Below are 12,023 nucleotides of genomic sequence, written 5' to 3'. Positions count from 1 at the left end.
AGTTCATGAGGTAATGTTGCAGCTGAGTTTTATGTTCAGTTCTGGTTGCCTCATTATGGAAAGTATGTGGAAGCTATGGAGAGGGTGCAGAGGAGATTTACCAGGATGTCGCCTGGATTGGAAAACGTCTTATGAGGCAAGGTTAGCAGAGCTCGGGCTTTTTCCTTCGGAGCGAAGAAGGCTGAGAGGTAACGTGCGAAAGGTGTACAAGATTATGTGAGTTATAGATAAGGTAGACAAGTCAGCAACTTTTAGCAACTTTTTCCCGGGGCAGGAGTAGCAAATACCAGAGAACATCTGTACAAAATGAAGGGAGGAAAGTTAAGGGGTGATTTTTACACCCCTTTTACACACCGCGAGTTGTGGGTGGCTGGAATAGATTGTCAGGGGTGATGGTGGAGGCTGGTATAATAGGAGCATTTAAGAGATTCTTGGGTTCATGGATGAAAGAAATATAAAAGGTTACGAGGTAGGGAGGTTTTTTTTGGTAGTTGTATATGGGTCGGCACAACATAGTTGGCCGAAGGGCCTGTAGTGGTGGTATTTTCTATATTAAACATTTAAACTTGACAGATTGATTTTTAAACTCTTAATTGTAGTGATAGTAAATGTTGCATTACATCTGCAAAGTGGAAATCAGTGCATGGTGTCATCTGTGGAACATGTTTGAGTGGTTCACTTTATAAAATTCAGATACCCACTTCTCAAGAAATGTATCTGAAGCTACTGGGAAGTTAAGTTGTCAAAGTTTACCAATTCTCTCTCTTCATAGGCAAAAGACAGAATCCAGTATTATCAAACTGGTGAGCAGTTCATTTTTCCATACGACCTTGGAAGCAAGTGGAAGAACTTCAGGCAGGTGTTTACGTGGTCTGGTATTCCTGAAACGGATGGAATTGTCTGGCCTGTTCGTGAAGGCAGCCACCCATTCACATTGACGGTAAATTTGTTTCTTTTAATAGGCCATGGAAACAAAATTGCACAAAATGTTCACTGGCAAATACTGTAAAACTCCCAAAAATCCAGATGCCTGAAATCAGGGCCACCTGCGAATCTGGACTTCTCAAACTTGCAGTTTTTGCATGCATGCATGACATGTGTGATGTACTGTCTGAGAATCCAGACGGACTCGATCCCTAAGCAGTCCAGATTTTATGATTATGGCGGTGACCCCTTTCAAAACTGAATATTTATCTTTCTTTAATGTTTAATGTCTCTTTTTGTTCTGGGATGATTTAATCTATACTATGGTAGTTGGTGTATCTTCGGCACAAGTAAGCATTTTGGTGCATTAGCTAATGTAATTATACAATAAAATATTGTAATTATTAAAATGTTATTGCATTGAATTTTGAACTTTAAAAAGAAAAGATATCCTTTCAGCCATTTAGAGCACACTTCAAAAATGTCACTTTGATTTGGGTTTTTTAATTTAGTTTTGTATTTTTTTTAAAAACTCTAATCGGCTCACTTGGTAATACTTTGAAATCATGTTGCGTTCTATGCTTGAGCGTTGTTCTGGGATGCATTGCAATAAGAGACCTACTGCATTTCAGAATTGTAACACTGCATTATCAGAAGTGTTCTGATGGTTTTGAACCAGCTGGTTGAGAATACCAAAGGGAACAACTCATTGTAAACTTGTTAAAATTCCTTTCCCCCAAGCCCACTTTACCCAGGAAAAAAAACATTTAGACTTCATTTGACACCTGTGTGTACTACATGAATTAACAGTGCAAATCTATTTCTTGCTGCATGATCAATTTGCATATTAAAAGCATCAATGCACAAAATTCATTTTCTTTTGTGGTCAACTGCAGGTTAAATTTCTGATTGAAATAGTATTAGGATGAAAGTGGGAAGAATTGTTGTTGAAATTTGAATAGCAAATGTTTGAACTTTTACCCACAACATTGCTATATTGTCATAACTTCTCTGCACTTAATATCAGTTAATGGTGAATAAGCTGATGTGACAGTGTATGTTAACTTTTTTTGTACAGATAGAACAGCTGAAACAGAAAGCTGATAAAAGAGTGAGAAGTGTAAGTATTGCAGTACCTATAGATTTTGGCAGGTGGCAGTGTTTCCTAGTACAAAATAGATTTTCTAAATATTTTGTACTTTAACTCTGCCACTTTTAACCTTTCATAATGTATATTCCAGATTGGGTTCATGGGTAAGCTACAGTACAAACAACAGTATGAACCAGTTGGTATTTGAGTATAAAACTGGTCCTGGAAAATGGGAACACTGAGTATATGTGGTGTTGGTTGTCCCTGAAAACGTGCTATCCAGAGGTCAACCCAGGAAGTGCAAAAATAAAACAATTGCAGGGTCCAGTGTTAAAGGCAATGCAGGGTCCAGTGTTAAAGGCAATGCAGGGTCCAGTGTTAAAGGCAATGCAGGGTCCAGTGTTAAAGGCAATGCAGGGTCCAGTGTTAAAGGCAATGCAGGGTCCAGTGTTAAAGGCAATGCAGGGTCCAGTGTTAAAGGCAATGCAGGGTCCAGTGTTAAAGGCAATGCAGGGTCCAGTGTTAAAGGCAATGCAGGGTCCAGTGTTAAAGGCAATGCAGGGTCCAGTGTTAAAGGCAATGCAGGGTCCAGTGTTAAAGGCAATGCAGGGTCCAGTGTTAAAGGCAATGCAGGGTCCAGTGTTAAAGGCAATGCAGGGTCCAGTGTTAAAGGCAATGCAGGGTCCAGTGTTAAAGGCAATGCAGGGTCCAGTGTTAAAGGCAATGCAGGGTCCAGTGTTAAAGGCAATGCAGGGTCCAGTGTTAAAGGCAATGCAGGGTCCAGTGTTAAAGGCAATGCAGGGTCCAGTGTTAAAGGCAATGCAGGGCCCAGTGTTAAAGGCAATGCAGGGCCCAGTGTTAAAGGCAATGCAGGGCCCAGTGTTAAAGGCAATGCAGGGCCCAGTGTTAAAGGCAATGCAGGGCCCAGTGTTAAAGGCAATGCAGGGCCCAGTGTTAAAGGCAATGCAGGGCCCAGTGTTAAAGGCAATGCAGGGCCCAGTGTTAAAGGCAATGCAGGGCCCAGTGTTAAAGGCAATGCAGGGCCCAGTGTTAAAGGCAATGCAGGGTATAGAGAAAATTACAGTTTAAAATCATGCTGGGGCATCCTTTACCAATGGGACAATGTTCATTCTTATAGGTTCTTTAAAAGGAGATTAGAAACTGGTTCTATAGGAATTTTAAAAAATGAATAAATAAAAACATGGAACAGGAGTTGGGCACCTGACCCTTGAACCTGCTTTGTCATTCATTAAGATCTGAACTGATTTTCCCCACCCCTTCCCACAACTATCATATAACCTTGAAACAGCCACTGGGGAAGAAAATTTGAACAGTTCACCGCCCTTTTGAAGTAATTTCTCATCTCATCCTGAGTGGTCTACCCCTTGTACTGAAACCGTGCCAGGGAAAGCTGATTTCCTCTATCTTGTCTATCGAGTCTGTTAAGGATTTAGAATGTTTTGATGAAATCTCTCATTTGTAAACTTTGTAGAATATGATCCCAGTTTCCTAAATCTCTCCTTGTGCCAAAAAAAACCTACATCCCAGGGGCTACTCTGGGTGCCTGCTTCCTTTTTTGATGAAGGGGCCAAAACTGCACAAGACTCTAAGAATTCCCTGTATAATTCCAGTAGCTTCCTTCCATTGTTTAAAGACTCTAGTATTCAAATCCTCTTGTAATAAAGGCTGGCATGCCAACTTTTCTCCTGTTTCTTGCAGCACCTTTTTTTAAATGACCTTCAGAGACACTTGTGCAAGTGCACCTGGTCACTTTGAAAATCTACCCTTTCCATTCACACATCATTTGACAAAACTCTACTATTTTGCACCTGTGTGGATGACTTCATTTCTCCACCATGTTCTCCTTTCCTCATTCAGTACTTCATGTTCCCTTGAAGCTTTAATACTCCTAATCCCACTTAATTTAGTATTGTCAGCAGATTTGAAATTGAGATTTGATTTCTTCCCACCCCTCAGCTAATATGATATAGATAGCCCCAAGTTCTGACCACTGTGGTGCCCCACTATATCCTGCCCCCCTCAATGAGAATAATCAATGCATTCTTGTACAGATAAACCCCAAGTAACCGTAATTCAAGCAACCGGTTAAAAAAATTTGAAGAAAATAAATTTTAAAAATTAAAATAAAAAGGAATGAAATAATAGGTTAAAAATGCAAGTTTAAAATTGTAAAAGTAAATGTTCTCTCAAGTAACATATAAACCTTTGAAGACAGAAGCAAATATTCAGCCAGCAGAATGTCTTGGTCATTCTTTGCGCGTAGTAGCTGTTTGAATAAAGTTATGTGAAGCAGCATGTCTTGGTCATTCTTTGCGCGTAGTAGCTGTTTGAATAAAGTTATGTGAAGCAGCATGTCTTGGTCATTCTTTGCGCGTAGTAGCTGTTTGAATAAAGTTATGTGAAGCAGCATGTCTTGGTCATTCTTTGCGCGTAGTAGCTGTTTGAATAAAGTTATGTGAAGCAGTAATGGCGACGCCCAGGATGCTGCTCGCTGTTGGTGTGATTCTCTTAAAGTGTCTCCTTATTCGTGCGTAGTATGAGTCGCCCCGGTCAGAGGCTTTATCTGTAAATTTGGGGAAAGGGGGTTAATTATCTATAATGTAATTGTTCATCTTTCGGGCAGCTCCATAGAAGGGGAGGAACCTGCAAATGCTTCGACAGTCAAATGTTTTCAAAGAATGTGACTGAAAATAAAGTAAAATGCTTTAAGGTTTATATTTTTATGCAATTGAAGTTTGTTCAGTGTAAGTACAGTAGAGTATTTTGTCTTTTAAACTGTTTATTCTTAATACAGGTATATTAGTTGGCATTGTAAAAGTAAGTCTCAAGCAACAGGAAAATTCACTTATCCAGCATCTACAAATCCCCATAGGTGATGGATACCAGGGGTTTTACTGTATTTTGATTGGTCTGCAAGTGGATTTTTAATCTGTGCTCTAAGCTTGTTGACCAACCAGTACCGCATCATATGGAACGCCTTCCAGAGTTGAAATACACTACATCTGCTGGTTCCCTTTTCCATTCTGGTAGTCACATCCTTTTAAGGTATTCTGTTACCACATTCCTTCATTGTGGATTCCAGCATTTGCTTAACCACTAATATCTAGCTAATTTGTTGATAGCTCCTTGTTTTCTCCTTGCCCCCTTTCCGAATTTGGAAAAATCATGTTTTCTACCATCTAATCCACAGGAACAATTCCATAATCAAGAATACTTAGAAGATGATAACCAGAACACCTAATCTCTCAACTCCTTTGGAAAGCAAATCTGAACATGCTCAGTTTTAAAACTTGCCATCTATTCTTACTAATAACACACTTCATTTCCTTATTTTTATTTAAATGCTAACCCGCATGATTTTGTTTCATGCACCAAGAAAACCTAGATCCCAATGTATTCTTCTCATGGTCTTCATCCATTTAGTTCATCTAATTTTTAGTTCCTCCAATCAAAGTGCACGATCTCACTTTCCTTCACTAAACTAGTTTGCCAAAGTTTTTGTTCACTTGCTCAAGCTTTCTACATCAGTTGTGGAGTTCAAGTAACACCGTGGCAGCATGCCCTAGTATGAATGTCAGTAAACTTGCACTCTGCGCCGCCCTCCTCCAAATTGCTAAAGTAGACTGGCACTTATTGCTGCTATATGTTGAGTGAACTTCGTAACGTTATAGGCTCATTAATTTTCCCAATTTGGGTTTAGTTTTGAGGAATAAGTACTTCTGCATTGCAATTGGGAAGTTACGAATGAAATGCTGTCCTGTTTTTTAAAAAAAATCAAAAAGCAAGTAGTAATGAGTTGTGTGAAGTGAAAGACAAAAGTCTGCAGACAGAGTGATGGTAGTAAAAACATAATGCTGCAGAAACTCGGTGTACTTTAAGCTGCAAAGATGAAGATACATAACCAGTGTTTCAGGCCTGAGCCATCAAGGTATGAGCAAAATGTAGGCAGATGCCTGTGAATAAAATGGTGGGGGGGGGGGGGGGGCAGGGGAGAAGCATAGGCAAGAGATAGTCATTGGGGAATAAAGGAGGGAAGGATAAGAGGAAAAGGGGAGGGGTGATAGCTTTTACCAATTGTGATGTTCCTTTGAAATTAAAATATAATTTGTGGGTTGATTAATCGGAGTTTAAATGACAAAGAAAATGTGGCAGAAGAGAGTAATGGCAGGTTTGAATGCTGTGGCTTCAGTATAGAAATGGGGCACATTAAGTTCTTGCTGCCCTCCTCACTGCCTCCACCCCCCCCCCCCCCCCCCCGCCCCAACAGTTCGCATACAGATCCATCGCCACCACCCTCCCTCTAGCCCTCACCCATTGGGGAAAATAAGGACACATATGTTTGAATGCTGTTTATTGACTTCATTTCGGCATTCAACACAATCATACCTGATAGGGAAGTTGAGCCTGTTGGATCTCAGACAGTCTGATTCGGAAACAGCACTTCCAGGACCATTCACTGAGCAGGTGGGCCTCCCAGGGCCTTGTGCTTGGTCTACTGCTGTTCACTCTCTTGACTCATGACTCCTGTAAAAACGCAGCTCGAACCACATCAAGTTGGCTGACAATGCAACCATGGTGGGCCTTATCAGCACAAATAATGAGTCAGTGTACAGAGATGAGGTGCAGTTGCTAATAGACTGGTGGAGAGCCAACAACTTGTCTCTGAATGTTGATAAAACAAAAGAGATGGTTATCAACTTCAGGAGGGCCCAGGCGATCACTCCCCACTGACCTTTGATGGCTCTACCGTTGAGGTCCTCAAGAGTACCAAGTGCATACCTTGGTGTGCACTTGGCAGAGAATTTCACCTTATCCTTCAACACCAGCTCCATAGCCAAGAAAGCCCAGCAGTGCCTCTACTTCCTGTGAGGGCTGAGGAAAGTTCATCTCCCACCGTCCATCCTCTAGATTCTACAGAGGATGTATTGAGAGCATCCTGCGCAATTGCATCACTGCCTGGTTTGGAAACTGTATCACCTCTGACTGTAAGACCCTTCAGACAATAGTGAAGTCAGCGGAGAAGATCACTGGGGTCTGTCTTCCTACCTTGATGGACATCTATAAGACGTGATCCATGCGGAGGGCCAAATAACATTGTGAAGGATTTCACACACCCCTTTTCTTTTGCTGTCTGGAAGGAGGTACCATAGCATTCGGGCCCACACTCCAGATTGTGCAACATTTTTTTAAATCCGCCAAGGCATCAGGCTTCTTAATGTGTGTGTGCTAGTATATCCTAAGATTTTTTTTAAATTATGACTTGTTATGTAATTCCTATTTATGTAAATCTGTTCCATGGTCCTGGAGAAATGCTGTCTCAAATTTACTGTAGCTATTAATAGTTATGGTATGAATGATAAATAAAGGTGTAAAAACATAAACAATGCTGGAGAAGCTCAGCAAGTCATACAGAGTCCTTTATGTGATAAAGATATAAAACCAACATTTCAGGCTTGAGCCCTTCATCAAAGTATGAGAAAATGCCGGCAGGTGTCCGAACAAAAGAGTTGGGGTGGGGGAGGGGGGTGTGACAAAGGCAGGAGATGATAGGTGGTGAAAGGAGGGAGGGGACTGCAGCAATGAGGGGGAGGAGGGATTTTCTCATAATTTGATGAAGGGCTCAAGCCCAAAACGTCGGTTCTGTATCTTTACCGTTGCCACGTTAAGGACACTGTCTGACTTGCTGAGCTTCTCCAGCATTTCATGTTTTTACTTCAACCATGATGTCTACAGAGTTTTACTCCTGATAAAGGTGACTTAAAATAAACTGAATCTTTGAATCCTTAAGTTGAGAACACAGCATTTTTTTTTTTGCAAGGCGATGGTTCAGCTCACCACAGATTTGGATTGCAGGTTATAGAAAGAGAATACAGGGCAGGAGAAGGAATGGTCCCAGGTTCCTTAACAAATCTTGTCAAAATCTTCCCTTTTATGAATTTGGAGACATAAACAAAATGGCTACTACTTGATCCATTGCCTGCTGAAGGAGCATGGTTTTCTTTTTAACACTTTTATTGAGCTTAACATAAAAAGCATACATAATGATGATTACATGAATCAATTGTATACAGGTAAATACATACCAAAGGGAGAGGAAAAAACGAGTAAGTAATAAAGTGTGCATATCTACATTAATAGTTACTTGTAATAATGATGGTTATATTAAAATAATAAGGATTTTTTTTTAATCTAAAGGACTAAACTAGTTTAGGAGCATGGTTTTATAAAGCTGAGAACAGCTTTAGTGAAAGTAGCTAGGAGTTGTATTATTTACAAAAGGCAAGAGGCACAATTTTGGAAAAGCAAAGGGGACCTGCCTTGAATTATTTAATCATCTATTGAACAGTCGCTCTCCTCACTTCCTGAGAACTGTCAAATGCCTGCCTTGTTTGTACAAGTAACTATTGACCATGAGATGTCACTGCAATAATCTACAAATGGTCTTCAATTATTAGACCTATAGTTGCAATTTTTACAAATTTAATGTATTTTATAGGTAGGTTGACCGACCGGTTGGGATCTGTTTATCAGTTCACACTGAAAATCTGCTTAGTTTGATTTGTAATTGTCTCATAACTAATAGGTTCAATACCGAGCAATTGAAGACTACAATGGAGCTTGCTGTCCTATAACCAAAGGTTTCAAAGCATTTTATAGCACACCATGTACTGAAGAGCCTAGAATTCAGCTCAAAAAAGGAGAATTGATTTTGGCCACAAGGGGTTTGCGGTAAGTTGAGCAAAAGTTATTTGACGTGGAATTTGTAGCAAAAATTTGGCATTCAAGCTCTTTTTCCAATGTGGTCAGGTGACTGCTTTCTACTCTCTATGCTAAGTAAATTACATCATCCAGAACTCTATTTGTGACAAGCCCTGTTCAGAGTAATGCTCAGTATCCAGAGGCTTCCCACAAAGCAATTTGCCATCTTTAAAATCCTCATTGTTTTCGAACCCCTCCACTTATTTTTATCTCAGCTGGGTCTACCCTCCGCTTCCAATTTCCAAGTAAAATTTTTCAAATTTTTTTTCAAACCTTGAAGCAAAATGCTTTGATCCAGGCATCACCCTCTTTTGCACCCTCTCCAAAGACCCCACATCTTTTCCTGTAATGCAGTGACCAAAAACGTACACAATGCTTGAAATGTGGCGTAAATAAAATTTGTGCCTTACCAACTTTTGAACTCTGTGCCATAAGTGATAGAGGCATGAATGCCATATGCTACTTTTACCACCCCATCTACTGGTACTTGTTTTGCCACTTTTTGGGAACTTTGGGCAAACTGCAAGGTCCCTCTGTACACCAGTGGTCTGAAGGTTCCTGCCATTTACTATGTACTTTTCTCTTGCATTTGACCTCCCAGAGTCCAGCTCCTCACACTTTTCCTGTTGAAATTCTATCAGCTATTTCTTGACCCATATTTCCAACCAATCAATATCCTGCTATATACTTTCACAACTTTCCTCACAATCCACAACTTAAGCCAATTTGCTGATGACATGCATATTGACAATCAGCTGACCTAAATTCCCACAAACTATTTGGTACATCTCAGACAATAGATCTCAGAACAAATACGTGTGGAACACCACTGGTCACACTTTCAATCAGAACAATATCTCTTCCGTTACCAAGCCAATTTTCAATCCAATCTAAAGTCACCATGTGCCTTCATCTTCTCGATAGTCTATCAATTGGAATCTTGCTGAATGCTTTACTGAAGTCCTTTTTTTTAAAAAAAAACATCCACTGCTTTGCGCTCAATCATCCAAAAACCTCAAATTAAGTTAAACTTGTAACCTTCCTCCACATAAAGCTGCCTCATAAAACCATGCATTACTGGGCGTGAGCAAATCCGAGCCCTCAATCTTCCAATAATTTTGCTGCCAGTAATGTCCCGGTTTGTTTTTATTGCCCTTCTAGAAACAACTGGCTATTCTTTTATCTTCTGCCACCTCATCTGTCGCTGGAGATCTGTCAAATCATTTAAATCTTTCTCTTGCCTCTCTCTAACTTGGGAAAGATCCCATCAGGCCGTGGGAATGTTTCGGTTGTGTTCTTCAAAAGACTCAATAGCACGTTGATATTAGCACACTCTCTGATCTCACCACCATAACCATATAACCACTTACAGCACAGAACAGGCCAGTTCAGCCCTACTAGTCCGTGCCTTAGCAAATCCCCACCCTCCTAGTCCCACTGACCAGCACCCGGTCCATAACCCTCTAGTCCCCTCCAATCCATGTGACGATCCAGTCTTTCCTTAAATGTAACCAATGATCCCGCCTCGACCCCGTCTGCCGGAAGCTCATTCCACATCCCCACCACCCTCTGCGTAAAGAAATTTCCCCTCATGTTCCCCTTATAATTTTCCCCCTTCAATCTTAAACCATGTCCTCTAGTTTGAATCTCCCCCTTTCTTAATTGAAAAAGCCTATCCACATTTACTCTGTCTGTCCCTTTTAAAATCTTAAACACCTCTATCAAGTCCCCTCTCAATCTTCTACGCTCCAGAGAAAAAAGCCCCAGTCTGTACAACCTTTCCCTGTAACTCAGACCTTGAAATCCCTCCATGTCCTTTTCCTTGGTGATTACTAATGCAATGCACACATCTAGTATCTTGCCCACTTCTGGCACCAGGCATAAATTTTCTGTTAGATTTGATCTCTTGTGGGCATTTGTTAAAAGTGCAATACAATTACAAGCTATTGTTTGCTTTAGTAAAGTTATTTTTTTAACTTGCAAACTGACTCAATGTAAAAAAAATTATTGCTATGGCTTTAATTAATCTCTACTTGCAACTCGCTGTGTTTGAATTACAAGAGTATTCTGTTAGCCTTCACCTTTTTGGAACCCCACCATTACAATCATTTTGTTCCCCAAATGTCTTAACACATTTCAGTGGTTGATAGATCTCTTGTGGGATCTCATTATTATTCACTATTCTGAAAATGCAATAAATTCTAAATCTAAGAAATTTGTCAAACAAAGAACTAAAAAAAAAGTACTAATAAATAAGATGCCTCAATGGGAATTCAGCGGGCAGTGGACATGGGGTGTTCCCTCTCTAGAGACTCCTGAACATGAATGTAATCTTGGGCAAAGGGCAGAAGGATCTACAGACCCACTGTGTGGATCCGTGGTAGCTATTGTGACCAGGGGCAGGAGGAGATAAAGAACATTATTTATAATAGTAGATGCTAGTGGAGTTATGTTGATAAGGAATGGTATGTTACTTTGTTAATAAAAAGGAATTTAATGGGGCTATAAACTTAATTGTCAATTTCCTATTTGTATTTGAGATGTTTACAACATCTTTATTATCAGTAGCATTTTACATTCCTTTTGGTTTGGTTTAATTATTAGGATCATCAAAAGTGTGCTTCGTCCTTGCATACACTCAAGTATCTGCAAATCTCCACTTTTTGGTCTCCTGTAATTGTGCTGTACTCTTTGGTAATTTTACCTGTACTAGTCCTGTTTTTTAAGCATTCTGGACAACTCAAGTAATTTCTAATGTTGCACTGATCCTTGACATTAGCTGAAGTGAAATACTTATGGCAAAATAAAATGCAGAATATTTGAAGTTTTTTAAAAAAAATTGCAAACTAAGTGGTTACTGAAACAAGAGAGGGGAAAATAGTATTTTCGTTTTAATTTTCTTTCAATAAAAAAATTCTCTTCAGGCACTGGATGTATGGTGACAAGAACTTGAAGAAAAATGCCCATGGTAAGTACATTTGACAGTTGGAAAAGCCTTTTCTAAATTTGATTCTCTTCATTGCATTTCTAATTGTTTGAAGTGTGACTAAAATATTTTGCCTACCTGCAATGTAATTGTAGTCCTGCACAATAAACCCTAATGTTTTATCACTTTGTTTTAGGTGTCAACCCATAATTTGCTTCTCTTAAGGAGAAGTTTAGGAAGAATTATGCAACCAGAAACTGTGTTTCAAATTTTAAAAAGTACATAGAAATCTAGAAAAACGCC

The 12,023-nt window shown here is 39.8% G+C and overlaps 1 protein-coding gene across 5 annotated transcripts in view; it reads left to right on the top strand.

Annotated features, from left to right (window-relative positions):
* Positions 1 to 12,023, top strand: part of zdhhc6 (zinc finger DHHC-type palmitoyltransferase 6) — a 69,401-nt gene that overhangs the window by 15,121 nt on the left and 42,257 nt on the right. For all 5 annotated transcript variants that reach the window (XR_011345345.1, XM_069899895.1, XM_069899896.1 and 2 more), the window contains exons 6-9: positions 773 to 940; positions 2,003 to 2,044; positions 8,619 to 8,764; positions 11,719 to 11,762. Coding sequence is in view for 4 of the 5 variants with exons in the window: in XM_069899895.1 (XP_069755996.1) it covers positions 773 to 940; positions 2,003 to 2,044; positions 8,619 to 8,764; positions 11,719 to 11,762 (400 nt within the window). In the remaining variant the exon portion in view is untranslated. The remainder of the gene's footprint in view (positions 1 to 772; positions 941 to 2,002; positions 2,045 to 8,618; positions 8,765 to 11,718; positions 11,763 to 12,023) is intronic.

Source organism: Narcine bancroftii, chromosome 10 (genome assembly GCF_036971445.1).
Source record: "Narcine bancroftii isolate sNarBan1 chromosome 10, sNarBan1.hap1, whole genome shotgun sequence".
NCBI lineage: Eukaryota > Metazoa > Chordata > Chondrichthyes > Torpediniformes > Narcinidae > Narcine > Narcine bancroftii.
This window is presented reverse-complemented; position numbering and strand designations above follow the sequence as displayed.